The sequence below is a fragment of the Erpetoichthys calabaricus genome, chromosome 12, assembly GCF_900747795.2.
Source record: "Erpetoichthys calabaricus chromosome 12, fErpCal1.3, whole genome shotgun sequence".
Lineage (NCBI taxonomy): Eukaryota > Metazoa > Chordata > Cladistia > Polypteriformes > Polypteridae > Erpetoichthys > Erpetoichthys calabaricus.
In genome coordinates, this window is record NC_041405.2 from 49927160 (window position 1) to 49946202 (window position 19043).

General features: G+C 42.2%; 1 protein-coding gene across 1 annotated transcript in view; it reads right to left on the reverse strand.

The window, feature by feature from the left end:
- Positions 1 to 1060: 1060 nt before the first annotated feature.
- The window catches only part of ophn1 (oligophrenin 1), a 213061-nt gene continuing 195078 nt past the window's right edge, over positions 1061 to 19043 (reverse strand). The window contains exons 20-24 of the mRNA XM_028815498.2: positions 13750 to 14064; positions 13394 to 13541; positions 11886 to 11936; positions 3098 to 3143; positions 1061 to 3006 (exon numbers count right to left, since the gene is read on the reverse strand). Of these exons, the coding sequence (XP_028671331.1) occupies positions 3001 to 3006; positions 3098 to 3143; positions 11886 to 11936; positions 13394 to 13541; positions 13750 to 14064 (566 nt within the window). The 3' untranslated portion in view covers positions 1061 to 3000. The remainder of the gene's footprint in view (positions 3007 to 3097; positions 3144 to 11885; positions 11937 to 13393; positions 13542 to 13749; positions 14065 to 19043) is intronic.

A 19043-nucleotide genomic window follows, 5' to 3' on the forward strand; every position in this document is an offset into this window, starting at 1 on the left:
TAATGGTATACGGTATGTTGCTGGGTTTGGATGCATGTACTGCTTGACAAGCTTGAGTCAGAAGAAACCACTCTTTACAGCTTGACAGTGATCTTCGACTTCATCGTCGTCTTCTTCTTGTTCTATCAATGTAGTAGCCTTTGTTTAAAGTCCTCTGACACTGGTGTCTTCCAGAATGACACTGTCACTGTCTACAGAGCATATCACAAGTATGACAACACTGTTATATGGCTTGGCCTTTTTTAGTCATCATATCTATAGCCAGGTGAGCTCAGAAGAACATCTACATTGGTGTTTTATACCACACACCATCAGGAAAAGATTTTTCTAAGGAAGAAGGATACTGTGACCCACATGCAGCCATCCTATCATTGCTCATGCCAGCTGCTCTGGTGGCATACGTTACCCAATTCAGCAACTTGGTACGGTTGTGTCCATTTCTTTGAACACTATTTCAGACCATGGCTGCCCAAACAACACTGACCCCACACTAAGACATCTGGGAACTGAACATCATCTCAGGCTATTTTCCTTTTTTTGAAATACACAAGCAAAAGCCCAAAGGTGCACAAAAGGCACTATATGCAATCAAAGCTGAGTGACAGACAATACCTGTACTAGAACTAATCTTTTATTCGATTTCATTTTTAATAAATGTGTCACGGTACGCCTGAGAAGCCAAGCTCCAAATGATGGACGGTACCATGATTGAGTCGGCCTGGCTGGCAGCTGTCTGTACTCACTCTACATTGAAATTCTACAGTTTGGACTAAATATGCTATAAAAAAGGTCAATGTAATGGCTGTAAATAAATTACTAAAAGAAGACAAAAAAAAACAACTTTAATTTAGAAAAGTGTCAGCTCCACTAAACAGTGAAGCTTTTAACTAAAATTGGCTGATGCGTGCAGAATTAAAACCTAGGAAAGAATAAATCATATTACAGAAAATGAGGTTTGAGCTGTAAACAGATCCGTTTTAGTATTGTAAGGGGCGGCTCTGCCCACTAATGAGCTGGACCCACAACAAGGAAGCCAACAAAAAAAAAAACAGAAGGCCTGTCTGGTTAATTGTGTATTTATTGGAAGTTCTGAACGGCACAGGACTTACTCACCATGTAGCACCCATCCTAAGCAGCATACGATAAAAAGACCACAATCTGAACATTAAAAAACATACCAACATCACAAGACAGTCTTACAAGAACACAGCTGTCGTCTATGAAAGCAACATATTCACTTTTTTCTTTAAGTAACATATGTCCAGCAGGAAAGTAAATGCGCATGTGTCACATTTTGTGCTTGTAACTCCCCGTTCCCCTAAAGCTGACACCAGTAGTACAAGCTTGACATCTCTCTGGCACTGCAGCACAAGACAGCCAGCTGGAAATGTTGAAATGAGACAACACGAGAGAGAGAGAGAGAGAGAGAGAGAGAGAGAGATCTGTCATCTAGTTTAAAATGCATTGGGGTTTGAGAGAGTGGGACAAGTAAACAGTCGGCCAGTGGCATCTCTGCAGGGATGGCAGGAAGCGACAGGTTATCAGCCCCCCAGCAGTACTCCTACCAAGTAACCAAAGGAACAATCAGAATAAGGCTGAACGTGAAGGTGTGAGTGAACCATGATCGACATGTCTCCTTCAGAGTAATGTAGCCAGTGGCAGCTACCAAAACAAACATGGGTGACAGCCTTCCAGCCATGTTTCCCCTCCTCACCAAATGATGCCACTGGGGTGACAGGCCATCAGCCCGACAGAACTGTCTCTACCTCCACCCCATGTTCATTAGGAGATATTAAAAGAAAACAGTCGGACAGATTATTGGACCGCTGATAGTTCAAGTATCAGGAAATGAAAGCTGAAGGGTGGGGAGGAGGCAACCACATCTGGAAACTTCTGGCAGAACAGCTCATGCAACAAGCCTGTGACAGAGACATGTGACAGTCAATGCGAAAAAGAAAAAAACAGGACATTCATGACAGCCTGACAGCTATGCCTCCACTGGGGTCCACATTACAGAAGGTTGTATGGATGGAACAAAGAAACAGGTCATAAGGCTGCTAGTGGCACTTGCACTTGGGAGCTAAGCCTTAAGAGGGACTCCTGGGGAGAAAGGTCGTAAAAAAACAAGTCTCCAGTCCAGCTGCAGCACTTCACAGGAAAAGTAGGCAAATGACAGCCTTCAGATTCGTAGGGTATGACAAGCACTCACCCCACCCAAGATTTGACAAAGCCTTTGCATAACAACACCAGATTGTCTGGGCTGCTCTCTTTGTGGAGGAACACCTTGCTAACACACTAGTGGTGGTGTGATAGCGTTCGCCACGTAAGAATTGTGATGGCCACAAAAAAAATAGCTCTGCTGGTGACTGGTCCGAGGGCCGGGAGCACTTCACATCTCACATTCACATTAAGGGAGACATAAACAGTTAAGAAAAGCAAGCACAGGAGTCCATGCGACAACAAAGAGCACAGAGGTACAAAGAAAAGTCGAGTGTCAATAAAGAGACCAAAATGGCACCGTCAATATGAAGAAAGGCAGCTTTGTACGACACATGGAGAACAATCACCACTGGCTGTTAAGTGACATCTTTTCAAATGCCAGTTGTGTACTGCAGAGGAGTAAACAGTTCTTTACTGGGAATGGGTCTTAAGAGATATCTTAGCACAGTTCTCATATCTCGACTTGGAAAACTAAAGGCACCAAGGAGTAGTGACATGAGGCCACTAAACTGACAGATCTGGGATCGTACAGTTCTGAAAAGCAAATCCACACTTTAGCAGTGTCCTCTGTGCAATATTCTCTTAATGGGGACCACAGGTGACAATGAGGAATTCTAAACAGAAGGAGAAGGCTGCAATTTCTCTTAAGTGCCATGCCACAGAGAGCTGGAGTGGGAAGATGGTTCCTCAGGAAGGGTTGACTCCTCCTGGCACAACAGAGGGAACATGAGGAACTGGGCGGCAATGAGAGAAGAGCTACCAGCCAAAAAGTCTCTTCTTTTAAGTCTGAAAACAACAAAGCACAAAAGAGGTAAGCAGGATGCTATCATCACTGTGTAAAGGAGGAGTGATTTGTGCCACAGAAAAACAACATTACCTCATCTCTCGCCGAAGCTCCAGTGAATGAAGAAGATATGAAACCGCTGAAATGAAAAGAAGCGTAGGTCAGCGTGGGAAAGTGATGGTGACAGCATTAACTGGTGTGGAGGAAGATTAAGTCAGCTTCAGTCTCGCCCTTTTATGTGCCACTCATCATTTTCTATCATGTCTGTTGTACTAGGGTGTTGTACCGTGTTAGCCATTATAAATGTAGTGAGAAGTCAAGCAAAATGACACATTTTATTGGCTAACTAAAAAGATTACAATATGCAAGCTTTCCAGGCAACTCTGGCCCCTTCTTCAGGCACGATACATCTTCGAGTTGCCTGGACAGCTTGGATATTGTAATCTTTTTAGTTAGCCAATAAAAGTTGTCATTTTGCTTGACTTCTCACTATCTTGTCTCTTAAAATGACTACTCATACTGAGAATAAGGCTGGGCCAAAAAGGTGCTTCTTAGTCCCATTAGTCCTTTACCCCTTCTCAGGTTTGTCTTCTGCTATGAAATAAACAGATGACAAAGAGACACCTTCCTTCAGCTTTCCACTAAGGACCCCGGCCAAAAAATATGAATTTGATGCCCAATTTGTATTAGTGCATCAGCCATCAAAGTGTGACAATGGTTAGGTGCACCTGCTTATTGAGCGCAGAATTCTCTTAATTGTTTTCAATGACTGTTTTTCTTGCGTGCGGCCGAGTATGGTTCAACAGTAATGGAACCAAGCAGGTACATAATGAGGCTTGTGGAATGCAAAGCAGGGCCAGGAGCAAGAGGCACACATCCAACTTGGTACAGCCTGCAGGAGATGTTGGGAGGTTGGGCAGCGATGTTTCATTTCTGCCTTGGAGCCAAGCATGGTTGAAGGGGAGGGAAGAGCATGTGTTTGGCAGCCAACAGTGGTTTCAAATCCTGTCCTTCTACCCCAGAAGAAATATGCAGAATTAAAAAAATATTTTTAAACCACAAACCTTCTGTTTGCTGTTTTTCTCATCTCACCAATCGACCTATGTGCCAAATACGTGCCCTGGCTTACAGGCAATAGGCAAAAAAGCATTGTGTGTCATATCTTGATCTCTCAGCACTATTGCCAGTAGCATTAAGGTTGTATTGGGTAAATTGCAGGAATGTATTCCCAAACATAATTCAAACTAAAGCTAGAAAATCAAATGTGGAATTTCCTCCAGAAATCAATTCACACCAGACAAAGAAATACTGGAGGGTGGGTTTATCTGACCATAGAGTAGAGTAAGACTGGGCCCACACAAACCATCCTTGTGCCTTAGTTGTTAGACGTACTGTACTAATGTTTTACCCATATGTATATAAATGTCAATATGTACTGAATGAATGAAATGAATGAAACTGCTTGATCTCCATGAATTGACTTCCCACTGCCTAACAAATTCGAGAATACCTTCAGTTTTTTGGCTTGCTGGCAGCTCTCACATGTTTAAAAACCGAATACTTCCAAAATCATAGCTAGATACAATCAAGAGTTTTCAGACAACTCCTCATATGAGCTATTATTGAAAAAATGCAATCTTCTTTCTTTAATTTGTTTCTGCATTTCATCTGCATTAAAACAGCGTATATACAGTACCAACCGAAAATAAATCTTTCAAAAATGTTCTCCAAAGTGTATAAACTTGAAAAAGCTGGCCTTGTGTGGCAGCGTGGATAAGGGAAAAGTGGTGTTTTTAAAATGTTGACATATGATTGTCATGAAATCCATATCTGGTCATTGGCTTTATTTACTTAATATTATGAGTTGTGGACAGTCATAGCACACGCCTGTGACCATCATTTCTGGTTTGCTGAGTTCAGGTGCTCTTTGTATTCCTTCTGCTTTTGGCCGTTTGATTTACTCCACATCTGGTCCATGAACAAGCACTGCAATATGATGGAATGCCGCTTCGCAGAAATGGCCACGTGCTGCTGGCTGGCAAACCACTTATGCCTAACAGAATTAACCCATTTTAGAAAAAACATCTGAAAACACAGCATGGAGAGCACATTTTTAAAAAAGGATATGGACTTGGAGAGGCATCAGCTAAGTCTTAAGAATTACCCAGTGCAGAGGACATGGACCCACCCGTGCTAGCTGCCCCACTGGTGATACCATATCTTAGCCGTATCACTGGCATATGAGTCCTATTAATCTTTGTCTTGTGAAAATACCTCCAGATAGACAATGTTTTTAGTGCCCTCCATTGCTGTGATGTTTCACTTGCATACTGCTAAGTTGCGGTGATTGCTTCAGTTCAACATTGTGTCACTTCATATGTTCTTGCGCGACGCCATTTTCTGCACACAGGTCTTTCGTAGTCAGAAGTGAGGTGCATGCAAATGCAGAAAACATTTCAAAGCACATGCATTCGGCATCTAGTGGCTATGGTTGAGTGTGAGCAGAGCGGACTGTTCCATACTGACACACACAACGGCCTTTTGTTTATATATGTCTATTTTAAAGTAACCATACTGCTGTTTATCATGGATATATAAATATGGCAAACTAATATGAAACAAGTCACACTATGTAGCAAATCTGCAGTGTATCCTACCTGAGGAAAAAGTATGGAGTTTCACAGAGATTATCTATGTGATTTAGCAGAGAAGGGAGACTGAAGGAATCAGACAGAGAGATGGATGGATGGAAGGATGGATGACTGGCTGAGGGTGATGTGGATGGTACATACTGGGGATCAGCTAAAGTGACCTATCTTACCCAAGAACTAGAGTAGGTTCATGCTGCAAACTGTGATCTAGACCAGTGTTTCCCAACCTCGGTCCTGGGGACCCCCTGTGGCTGCAGGTTTTTGTTCCAACCAGCTTCTGTTTTTAATTGGACTCCTGGGCTAATTAAGTGATGTGTTACTTCCCAAGTTCTGTGTTTTGGGAACAATATAGAAATTAGAAAACTAAGTTGGGTAAAAAAATATATATATATTGTGACGAGACCCGGTTGGGACGCCCCTTCAACACTGGATCTGGGGAATCAGCCATGGGATGCACTCTATGTCCCCCGGAATGCGTGGTGGCAGCCCTCCTGGGTTACATCGGGGCCACAGGTGTGGGACTTCAGGACTCAGACCTGTTTGGCTCCGTGGCCACCACCCGGAGGAGCTGCATGGCTTAATGAGCCTCTGTGGGCTGGAATGCAGCCACACCCGAAAGTGCAGCCTAATTAAGCCAATTACCACCTGTAGCACTTCCGGGAGGGCTACAAAAAGAGCCTGCAGCCACTACTCAAGGGCCAGAATCGGGAGGAAGAGGTTGCCTGGTGGTGCTTTAGGACTGTGTATTGCCTGTGGGGTTCACGGGGAAGATGTGCCCCACAGGTGAAGAAAAATAAAAAAGTCTTTGTGCTTTTACACGTGCCTCAGTGTGAATCTGTGCCGGGTCAGGCGCCTATATAGCGCCTTATGTGCCAGTATGCTCACCACATATTAGCTGTTGAGACGTAGTTAGCCAATCAGAGACAGGGAATGATTAGGGGGCCAGAATGACCAGGCCGTGGTGGGCAATTTAGCCAGGACATTGGGATACACCCTACTTGACTTAAGGCAAGTTCACACTGACTTGCACTCAAATCCATTTTTAGGCCCTAAATTTTATGGGTGCTTCAAATTTAAGTAGTTCAACAAAGCTTCCCTCATTATCCCCATGAGGGCCTGCATCTCCCATTTCTACTCACCTAATTTGATTATTTGTACAGTATATGTGAAGATGCAAGTTATGCCTCACAGACATCTACTGTAAGTAGTGCTATAGGAACATCCAAACTCATTCCAAAAAGATGTCTTCAATAAAGTGAGGTCTGCATCCTGGTGAATATCTTGTACATTTGCAATAGAGATGCAGTCTAACTTGGAACGGCAGCCCAAGCAAACTGCCAAGTACCATGAAACAATTTTTTAACAAGTAATGGATCCCTCCAACAAATCACAGTATGCTAAGGAAGAAAACTACAAGGAGGGGAGCAATTGAAGACATGGTGGAGCAGCAGCACTTCTAGGTTAACAGAGGGCCATGTCCAGCCGGGCCACACAGCAAGGTCTCCCCTACACAGCGCCCAACATAACTAATTGATAGCACAGCGCTGCATGTGCCTGACAGCTCTGTCAACATGAATTATTAAGAGCAGCCATGCAGCACGCCGCATTGTTTGCTCTTCGCCGCTGAGGGACACCAAAAGGAATCGCTGATTTGTTTATCCTTTTAGGTAAAAAGGCAGATAGATTTAAACCCCAAAGTGTTTTATCACGAGAGCCGACACATCAGGATGCTCCTGACTCTCTGGGGTCCTTTGATGTTTAAAGGAACTAAATTCTCTCAGACAATCTCACATGGTAAAATTTTGCTTACTTGCTGGCTGCAGTCTCAGACTTCCATGTGCTCCCTGAGCCTGCTCCATGTATTTAGGAAGTCAAGAGAGTCTGATTCTCACATCCCCAGTAGCTTCCCTTTCTCACTGCACTCACTGTAAACACAAACTGCTATCACAGATCATTACGGGAGACAGGATAGCAGCTTTGAACAGTTTCATGAAGGAGCCTGCTGTCTTGCACCTCTCCCTTGAACCATTTAAAAGCATGTCTCTCTTATGTGACTATGCTCTTTCAATGGATGCAACAGAATTTGTACAAATATCTGTTGAGATAACTGCCTTCTTTCAAGTTCATAAAGAGATGAAATAATCATACTGGTTGCTATCTGTTTCATCTGTGGACAAAGATGGAGTACTAAACATCTAAAATGATGCTGTGTAGGTTTTGACAGTGCTAAGGAGAAATGTGAAATTGGATATATTCTAACTATACGGCCAGAATGCAAGAACAGCATCAGGAGTACAGAGCTTATACATAATGAGATGGGGATGCAAGATGAACTTTATACAGTTAAATTGTGCTTACACACAGCACTGATATTTCATTAGGTGCAATAGCAGACTGAATGGGATTTAAAGCAAGGGACATTTAACCATGCCCCGAGTATGACGTTAAACTGCATCTAGCCCTGCAAGTGAAAAGTTGTGGGTTGGTGGCACGATTGGTACTCCAGCCATGGTAAAAACTTCATGCATATCTGAAATGGCAGACAGGACTCCTTTCTGCTCTCCGTGGGAGTAGCTCTGCTTCAGTCGCCATAGGAAGGCTGCTTGCATTATGAAAGGGATGAAGGAAAGTTCTCGGGAACCTCATCCCTGTTATAGTCGAAAGAGAAAAGCTAATGGGGTCAGGCCTCTTGGGGATCTGAACTGGTGTGGTGCTGAGGTGTTGCCTGCTGCACGGTAGCACTTGGGTCCCAATTTGAGGCAGCCCTTCTGGGAAGGCGCGTGGAACGACTTGTCTCTCTGGCATGATGAGCATCTTCCTCTGCTGTAGGAGGAGCTTCGTAAACACCGCATTTCACTGGTGGCACTCTCTGAGGCGCGCAGACCTGGGACTGGATACACCTTTTATTGGTCTGATTGCTCTGATGGCTGTCACAATTAGGAACTAGCTGTTGCGGTGGTGGATCGGCTCCTTCCGAAGGTGTCCAATGTCACTCCTTTCAACATGTGTATTATGGGACTCAGATTAAGGCACTCTCTGTGTGCTTTATCTGTTGTTTTAATGTATGCGCCGACCATGGTAAGTGATGTGTCAGCGAAGGAGCCATTTTATTTACAATTTCGCTCAGTGGTTGCTAGGTCCCTGCAAGATGACACTACTGTGGTCATGGGTGACTTTAGTTTGACCACTAGAACTGATGGGGCTGGATATGAGAATCGTGTTGGTCTCCATGAACAAGTGACACACCATCTATGGTCTAGTGACCCATGTCCTACTTACAGAGGAATCGAAGCATTAAGCATATCCAAATCTGTTCCTTGGGAAGATGCAGTCAGGGCAGGAGACTGAACGGTCCTTACGAATGACACCTCACTTATGACCCACTGGGCTGGCAACTTTGAGCAGTTGTTTAAAGCTGAACCTCTGACTAGGACACTGGACATATCTGGGTCCACGGTTCTTGAACCACCCACTCTCAGTGAGATTATACAGGTGGTGAACCAGCTGAGGGTATAAGGTACTTGTTAAGGTCACACTCAATAAGATCTGGGATCACTTGTTCACCTACCAACGACCAGAGCAGTCTGGTTTTACGCCTAAGAAGCGTACCATTGACCGCATCCTGGCAGTGAGGGTTCTCATCAAGTGCAAAAATGAATTTTAGCAGAATTTCTATGCAATCTTTGTTGATTTTCGCAAAGCATTCAACTCAGTTGATTGAGCTGCTCTGTGGTACATCCTGAGACTTTGCGGGATTCCCCCCCAAGGTTGCTGGATATAATGGCCAGCCTGTACACTGGTACTGTGAGTGCTGTGCAGAGTCAAGGCAGAACCTCTGCACTTTTCCCAGTTGATTCTGGGGTTCGTCAGGGTGTCTTTTTGCTCCTACTCTGTTCAATGCTTCATGGACTGGGTGTTGGGCAGGGTCGTGGGGTCTAGCAGCTGTGGCATCTGCTGGTGAAGAAAGATTCACTGATGTCGACTTTGATGATGATGTTGTGATCTTCACAGAGTCAATGGAGGCTCTGATCGGGGCTCTCAAGGAGTCTGAGATTCTGGGCTTGTGAGTGTACTGGATAAAAATCGAGATCTAGGCCTTTAATGACCTCTTGGGCACAGTCATCGACAGTGTGTCTGTCTGTGGAGAAAATAAAGACCTTGTCAAAAGGTTTACTTAACTTGGCAGTGACATTCATGATTTCGGTGACTCTTCCTATGAAGTCAGTAGATGGATTGGGAGAGCATGGGGGTCATGAGGTCGCTTGAAATGGGTGTGTGGTGCTAATGATATCTCTGCAAAAGGATGAAGGTCCAAGTGTTTAGAGGCCTGGTGCTTTCTGTTTTGCTATATCGTTGCGAGACATGGACGCTATCCAGTGATCTGAGGCAAAGACTGGACTCATTCTGTACTGTGTCTCTTCAGAGAATCCTTGGGTACTGCTGGTTTGTGTTGAACAAGCGGTAGCTAATGAAGTCCCGAATGAGGCACATTACCTGTATTGTGAGGGACAGTCAGTTGTGGCACTATGCGATTCCCTGAGGGTGATCTGGCTCGTAGGATCCTTATTGTGGAAGGCCCTAGCGAATGGACCAGGCTAAGGGGACACCCACGTAACACCTTGCTGCGGCAGATAGATGGTCATTTCTGGAGGGTAGGACTGGAACATGTGTCTGCCTGGGGGGTTGCCACATGAGATCATGAGGTGTTTTGTTGTGTGTTGGGTGCAGCAACACCCAGCACCAGTGTATGCTCCCCAACCTGACCTGACCTGATAATTAACCAGATGCACAAATGAAATGTCTACCATGGCATAATCCATTCAGAGCAGATGTCATGTCAACTACAAGCACTCAGTTAAATCAGTGCTTTTAACAGATATTGCAATTGTGCTGTGGCAGTAGAGCTATGATGCTTAACCAGATTTACAGCTATTTAAAGTGATGCATTCTAATTGGGAGAAAAATCATCTTTAATACTGCAGTACTTTTGATATTGGTACAATGTAAGTATATTACAATTAATGCTTCACTGGATGCAGTCTTGGTGATATGTACTGTATATATAAGCAGTGTTTGTACCCACACAGGACGTGAACTTCACAAAATTTTAAGCTCTGTGCATGCTGAGACCTAGTGTTGTATTGGACACAGTTTAACCCATATGAGGTAAGTATGCAGCAGAAATGCTTCACTTTACAGTCTAGCTGATATAGATACACAGACAATGCGTTAAAATGGATGTAATTTATGCTAATCAGGCATAGAACTGTCATGCCAACTGTAGTGAAATCGAGTTCAGTTATATCTGCACACACACATATTTTACTGAAATAATTCTAGAGGAACTGATTTTAAATGGGGATGTGGGGATAGTGGCATGGCTATAATATTGAACTTGATGCATTATAAGTAGACTAAGACCATGACTCTTAGCATCAGCTAAAATTAAAGTTTGCTCCTCCATTCTGACAAACAACATACAGTATGACAATAAGTACTCACACCAGTGGATTAAGGAACAGTTTTTATCCTTCTGTTAAAGGGTAATTCAACAGTTGCTCATAACTAATTAGCTGTATTACTATACATGATTCTGTTTCTCAAGTGTATTGTCTGGTGTTTATTTAATATGTTGCATTCACTGTCTGTTATTTGCATCATCTTATTCTGTAGGACTAGTACACAAATAACAGTAAACTTGAACTTCTTTCATAAGGTAAAATCTAGACTGAATGGTTAATATAAAGTTGATGCTGTACTGGATCCAGTGTTAAGCAGAAGTGTACACAGTTGGATAGTTTAACTAGAAACAGCATAAACATGAGTAGCTGCAGAGCTTTCCTATTCAACTATAAGCATGCCTACACTGAGGGTAAAGAGACTGTGATGCTTCACTGGTGAAAAGAATGCCAAGAGTTTAACAAGGAAAGCACTATAAGCAAAGCTATGGCTGACCAGTTACATTCAGCTACATGCTGTTTCTGCTTTGCTCATGTATTGCTGAGATACTTCTGTTTACACATTCTAAATTAGGTGGGTTTAATGCTACAGTGGACATATATCTAGGAAGGTTGGCTGAATACCATCTTACCCAAGAGTATGCAGAAATGTCCTTTTTTTTTCCAGATGCTGCGACAGGGTGTTTTACTGAATGCATACTTGGTTGTGTGGGTGTAAAATCAAAGATATTCTACAATTAAAGAGGAGTGTACAGAAATGTGCAAACTTACCTCCCAGACTGCCTTGAAGCATTTTCAAAAAACTTTGCTTTGGATGCAACACTAGGAAATTAAAACAGGAAAATATTTGAGAGGTCAAGTGATAATTTACAATGTTTATTGCAGGACAGATTAAGATGTAATGATGTCCCAGGCTAATAGCCACAATTACACAACACAGCAGACGGCATATATACACTATATCAAATTGATTTGGTCAACTTAGAGCCTGTGCAGCCTGTCTACAACTTGAAAAGATGAGGAGAAAAAAAAAGTCAAAATAAGATCAGAACAAAGTGTTCAGCATGCTGTGCTTAAGGACTGATCACTAATATACTTGCACTAAAGACACTGACCCATCAAGTCTAGACATTTCAGACATGGCAGGAAGCGTGAAGTCTAATGCATGGTTAAAGGTCACAGACACACATGCACAAGTCAATTTGAACAGATACATAGTCTGAGACTGCCAGAGGAAGAAGTGGCTAGTGCATTTAAGAGTGCGCTACAAGAACGACCTTACCCCAGGGTATATAACTGATGCCTCGAAAGGCAAATCTTAGGGAAATACCATGGCAGAGTGGCACGGCAACACTCCTAGGGAAATATATAGTAAAGGGCAGGGAGCCCAGAAGCATTATCATTATAAACATTTTGAATGATATTTTTAAAAGCAGTTCAGTAATATGTAACAATTAAGAAATACACAATACCATGCTACAGATGTCCTAGCCATTTAAACATATCCCAGATATAATAGGATCGGAGAATTGGTGATCAAAAAATAGGACAATATGTTAAGAACATCAACAAGACATCCCCAGAATTCAAAATTGCCCCAAATGTTAATACTGGTGAACATTAGCTGGTACCCTGGGTTGATTAGAGAAGGAGACAAACTAGAGCTGTATAGAACAGTGCTATCAAGTCATTTTGAAGGTGAACAGTTATGTAATCCACTCCACGAAGTAGGCAATGAGGCACCAATGCTTTATTAATTTTTTGTTTACTTGTGATTTCAGATTACTCCTTTTTTCCTACCCTCTTGTGTTTACTATTTGTTAATTTTAGGCTTGTTTGACCAATCTCTTCTTGTGGAGACTTGTCCTCAATACAATATTACAATGTGTGTGCATTTGAGTCTCAGGTCCATTTCACTCGCATTAACATGCATTTTTGGTGAACTACTCATGATTGGGTACCACGTGACCACATCAAAATCTGCTGTAAATGTACCGGTGTAAAGGCCACTAAAACCTGGAAGTGGACAGAAATGGCTAGTGACCACATTTAACACAAGCATAAATACAAATGTGTTTTCTATCCACATGCACCAAATACATAAGTAGAAGGTTGATCTGAAGGTGAAATTGAGTGTCAGTCCTGACATGATGTGGAGATGGCAGATGCATTTTAATGGCAGGTTTAAGTGTAATGAGGCTAAATTATGTTCAGATACAATCAGTTAAAAATGTTCATGTTAATGCAAGGAGTAAAGGGGGCCTTAGTGAGATACTTACTAAGAAGAAGAAGGAATCTCCTCTGTTGTTTCTGGGCATGCTGGTTTCTGGGAAGCCGGGGATCTGTTTGGGGGATCAGGGGGTCTCATTGGAGGTCTTGTGATAACTGGCTTCTCTCCTGGTAACTTGTTTTTTGTCACACCATCCCCTTTGTAGAAGAACAAAATTAATTTTGCTGATATTGCTTCAAAGTACATGTGTCATTTTTCCCAATAAACCTTAATCCCTTTGCTGTCATCTAAAGACAGTCCTATAGCTCCAATTGTGAAGGACACATACTGTAGATTTCTCTTACGGTCTCTATTTATTAATGTGACTCTTTTTTTGCCATTATTTGGTCTAGAGTATACACTTACCGTCTCTGCTAATGGCTATGTTGCGCTGCGCTGGCTGCCTTATCCCAGAGGGCGATGTCCATGAGCTGCCACCAGTGTTATTGCTCCCTTCCCCATTGGCTGTATCCTGGATCCGTGACACCAACTTTGCTACTTCAGAGTCTGAGTGCTGCTCAGTGCGTGGTGTCATTCTTAACAGTTGGGCAGCCCTAATCCCTTCCTCACCCTCACTGATCCGGGGACTGCAGTTTGATAGCTTCGTCCTTTGCAGAGGGATGGGGCTAGACTGTGTGCCAACTTCTGGTTCAGCACCATTTATAGGCAAGCTGCTAGAGCCTTCAGAAAAGACAAAAAAGCCAATATGAGACATACCCAATAACAGTCACTGCCTGACATGTTCACTTAATAAGGGTAGAAGACTAATGTGGCCAAGAGCACCTCATAATACCAGTTGCACTTTGTCTTGTTAAAATAACAGTATTACACCAGCATGAGGTTAAGCTGACAGGCCCATGAAAACCTGGAGAAGTGTGTCATTGTTACAAATGTGTATCATGTCAGACCGGGGAGCATAGAGACCTGGCATCATAGCCATAGGCTTCCCAGAACACCTCTGGGGAAAATGAGCTCTTAATGCGTGGATTGTTATTGAGAGATAGCTGCTGAGATGATCGGGGCGGCACTGATAAAAAGATGAGCCCATTAAGAGAGCTGTTATCCATGGTGTGCAGACAAGACACTTTCAATAGTCCGTGGACCCCTACTGTTGGGTTTCCCACAGTGTGTTCAACCACGATGTGCTTCATATGCATGAAGCCATGGCAATCGCTGCCTCCATTAGCTTGTCTGGAATCGACCTGCACTGGTTCTTAAATGAGACGCTGCATCTGTTAAAAATGGCAAGGTGTCCTAGCACTTACACATATTTATGTAGGCCAGTCACACACCTGTGGATAGGTGTATATTCTGTACAGATATTAGGGTCTTACAGACATATACAAATGCAGAGGCTAGTAGCCAAATATGCACCAGTTTACAGAAGCACACAAACACGTATACTGGAAGGAGGACATGAACACATAACATATAACAGCAGGCAAAAGTGTACAGATATACAACCTTGGCATTGCTTTACTTTTGTCACACCCCTTCGCTCATAAATAATCTGTACAAGATATGTATATAAACAAGTTCCTGAGGGAGTGTGTTCTACTCAAAAACAAGTAGGCACAGAAATATAGAGTGACAATTTACATATTCACATACATAAAAAAAGTTACTTGAACACGCAGTGACAGTGGACAGTGTGATGGACAGCCGGGACTCTTACCCAGCCGGGATGCCTTCGTAATGGAAGGACTCGGGGAAGGAGCTTGCACAGGGCAGAAGAATCAAACATGAAGCAACCAGGAACCGGTTATCCTCTAGTGCTGTCATATTCCAGAGCTGCAACCTACCTGTAGTGCCTAGAAGTACAAGGTGCTCAGTGCTCAGAGACATGGCCAAGGTAAGGAAAGCTGAAACCCGACCACCACTGAACAAGACACATAAACTGGAACGTCAAGACTGGGCCAAGGAGTATCTGAAGACAGATTTTTCAAAGGTTTTATGGGCTGATGACAGTGACACTTGATGGACCAGATGGATGGGCCTGTGGTTGGATCAGTAACGGGCACAGAGCTCCACTTTGACTCAGACGCCAGGAAGGTGGAGGTGGGGTACTGTTATGGGCTGGTATTATTAAAGATGAGCTAGTTGGACCTACTGGCAGTTTTTAGAAGACATTTTCTTCAAGCAGTGGTACAGGAAAAAGTCAGCATCTTTCAAGAGGACCATGATTTTTATGCAGGACAATGCTCCATCACATGCATGAAAGTACTCCACTGCGTGGCTAGCCAGTAAAGACCTTAAAGATGACAGAATAATGACATGGCCCCTTTCCTCACCTAACCTAAACCCTATTGAGAACTTGTGGGCCCTTCTTTAACAGGAGATTTACAGGGAAGGTAAACAGTACACCTCTCTGAACAGTGTCTGGGAGGCTGTGGTTGCTGCTGCACAAAAAGTAGATCGGCAACAGATCAAGAAACTAACAGATTCCATGAATGGAAGGCTTACTGCTGTTATTGAAAAGAAGGGTGGCTATATTGGTGACTGATTTTTTTTTTCATGCCATAAATGTTTATTTGGAAATTATGTGTTGTTTGTTTATTATTCTCACTTTAACAGATGAAAATAAACAAGGTAGGTGTAGTTAGTGATGATGTTTATGGATCGATTATATCTCCCTGGCTTACTACAAGAAAGGTCTTTACAAGAGACTGGCTAGAGAGATGAACAGATTGGAAAACAAACAGATCCTCGTTCAAAAACTGTTTGGAAAGTGTAGCCTAGAAGATATTGTAGATTGGTAGCAAAGGATGTTGTGGTCTTTGAGGCTCAAAACATTTTGTCCTGAATGCTATGTGGTATGTTTTCACAAATTAAATGCTGCATTCCCACTAGGAGAAACCATAACTATTGTTTAGTATAGAGGTGATGGGGTATCAGGTTATAAAGATGACTGTCAGCAGCCACAACTAGAAATCTTATTTGGCCTGACAGAAAGGTGAATGGGCCAAAAATTTAAATTAGGGAATAATTGTATGTCACACCAGTACACTGGAATGGCTTAAAATGAAGGAAACATATACATATATCAATGGCCCATTCAGAGCTCTGACCTTAATTCAACTGAAAATATGTTATAAAGATATCAACACTGGCATCCATTATTGCTCCTCAACAAACCTGATAGCAACGGAGTGATTTTGCAAGGACAAGTTATGGTTTAGCCAGGGTTATTGCCCTGGCTTAAGTTTATTTTTGGTGTAATATTGCTTTTCTATGTGTTGTGTGACATTCAATCGTGTTTCTTGTGCTTTGTGGGTGGTACTGAAGAGAAGAGACCACTCTGACATCACCACTCCCAGGACTCCCCTCTGGCTACTTAAGTCAGTGAGAAAGAGAGCTCAGGAGTGGCACAGTGAAGTCTTGTGGAGTCACTGGGAGAATCATTTTCTTATTGGATTTGCTGGTTTCCTTTTGTTCTGTTTCTTGGAAATCTGATTTGGATTACCCTTTCAGACTTGTTCACCTAGAATTGCTTAGCTCCTTTGGAGTGTTTTGTTATATTTTTCTTTATTACTTAATATATAAGGATTATTTGGTGAACTGTTTTCATAGGCGAAAGGTTTCCTTCAGTTCTTCCTTCCCTTTGATAGGTACTTTTGGAATTGTGGGACATTAAAATTACTTTTGAATCTAACACTCCCTTAGACATGTGTAGGCCAAAGCAGGCCAGTAAAGTTGGGCTTTAAGCTCTTTGGGGTTAGGGCTATTCCTAGCAGACACTAGAAGCCTGGCCTGGCTAGTGGAGACTTTAGGAGGTTTCACACCCTCTTTCATTATGGTCCTGACTCCTGTCTCAGGATTCAAAGTTTAATAAAGACTTACCAAATCAGATCACCAACTGTTTGTAAGTTTTAAAGGTGGTTCAGCAAAGTACTGACCCAAACTAAAGCTCCAGACTGCGAGCCTTTTTGAAAATATGAAAAAACTGATCATGGGCCAAATAGATGTTCAAGGTACCCCAGCAGCAAAACCATTCCAAGACCAGCACCAGAGAATCCTTACTGCTTTTGGCCCTGGTGATCTTATGGTTAAGAGTATTAAGGGCAACATTCAGATCTGAGCTGTACAAAGAAGATCAGAGGCCTACAGTAGGCAGCCAAAAGAAGGCAATTAAAACCACTCATTAAAGTCAGCTCACTACTACAGTAAATCAGACTGAAAGACTTCATATAATCTATGAGAATCTAGATGGGCTTTCAGCCATGGGGCAACAACCTTCTCCAGTACCTTGGACAGATAGGGGAATTTGGAAATGGGTCAATAAATAGACATAACTGTAAGATCAAGGCTCTGCATTTTCCAAAGAGGTTTCATTAACAGGCAGTGTGAAGGATGACAGTCATTTTCTAGTAGGCAGAGACATGATAATGATTTTGGTGACAGCAGGGGAAACTGCTACAATGGAACATTTCAATATTAGGTGTAAAACTGGGATCCAATGAACTGCGAAAGGAATTCACTCTAAAGAGAACACAGACAAGCTTAGTATCAGTAACTGCCGGGAAAGTCACACAGCCAAGCTAAAGACTGGAATGTATAAAGCAGCAGATGAACAACAACAAAGAGCTTCATTAATTATATGACTAAAGGTACTGAAAGTAGGAAAGTATGATTTCTAGTATTTGAAAATGTTGCTACTTTAATATATGTACAGGGCTTTGAATTATACTCAGTTGTACTAAACATATGTTTATGGGCATGAAATACAAAACACAGTGAAATGCAGTACCTATAGTTATATAGCTGCTCTTTGTTCTGAAAAAAAAGAAACAAACAAATAACAACCATGAAATTAAACCAGTTAGGTTTGCACAAGTGACTATAGAAAAAAAAACATTCATGCTTATTGTAATTACACAGAGCACAAGAAATGTGATAAACAAGAGGAGACCATTCAGTCCATCAAGACATTTGTTTAGCTAATAGCTAAGCCATTCCAATATCTCATCCAGATAATTTTTAATGTGTCAAGGATTCTGATTCAACTACATGATGTAGTAATTTATGCAGACTCCCTGAGTAAAGAAGTGTTTCCAGTATTAACTGCATTTCACCTTAATTCCTCGAGTATGTGATTTACCCTTAAGTGGAATTGCTACCTATGTACTCTTAGTGCACATACTGTAGGTGAAGCCACTGGCCATTTCTTGGTGGTATGCTCTCTGTGCTTTAGTTGTGGCTCGGTTTGCTTGCTGAACCGTGTAGAGGAATAGTGCAAGGTCAGGATACTTTCAAAGGCTTCCAGAATATATTATATATATTTATATATATATATATATATATATATATATATATATATATATATATATAATATATATATATATATATATATAGTGCATCCGGAAAGTATTGACAGCGCATCACTTTTCCACATTTTGTTATGTTACAGCCTTATTCCAAAATGGATTAAATTCATTTTTATCCTCAGAATTCTACACACAACACCCCATAATGACAACGTGAAAAAAGTTTACTTGAGGTTTTTGCAAATTTATTAAAAATAAAAAAACTGAGAAAGCACATGTACATAAGTATTCACAGCCTTTGCCATGAAGCTCAAAATTGAGCTCTGGTGCATCTTGTTTCCCCTGATCATCCTTGAGATGCTTCTGCAGCTTAATTGGAGTCCACCTGTGGTAAAT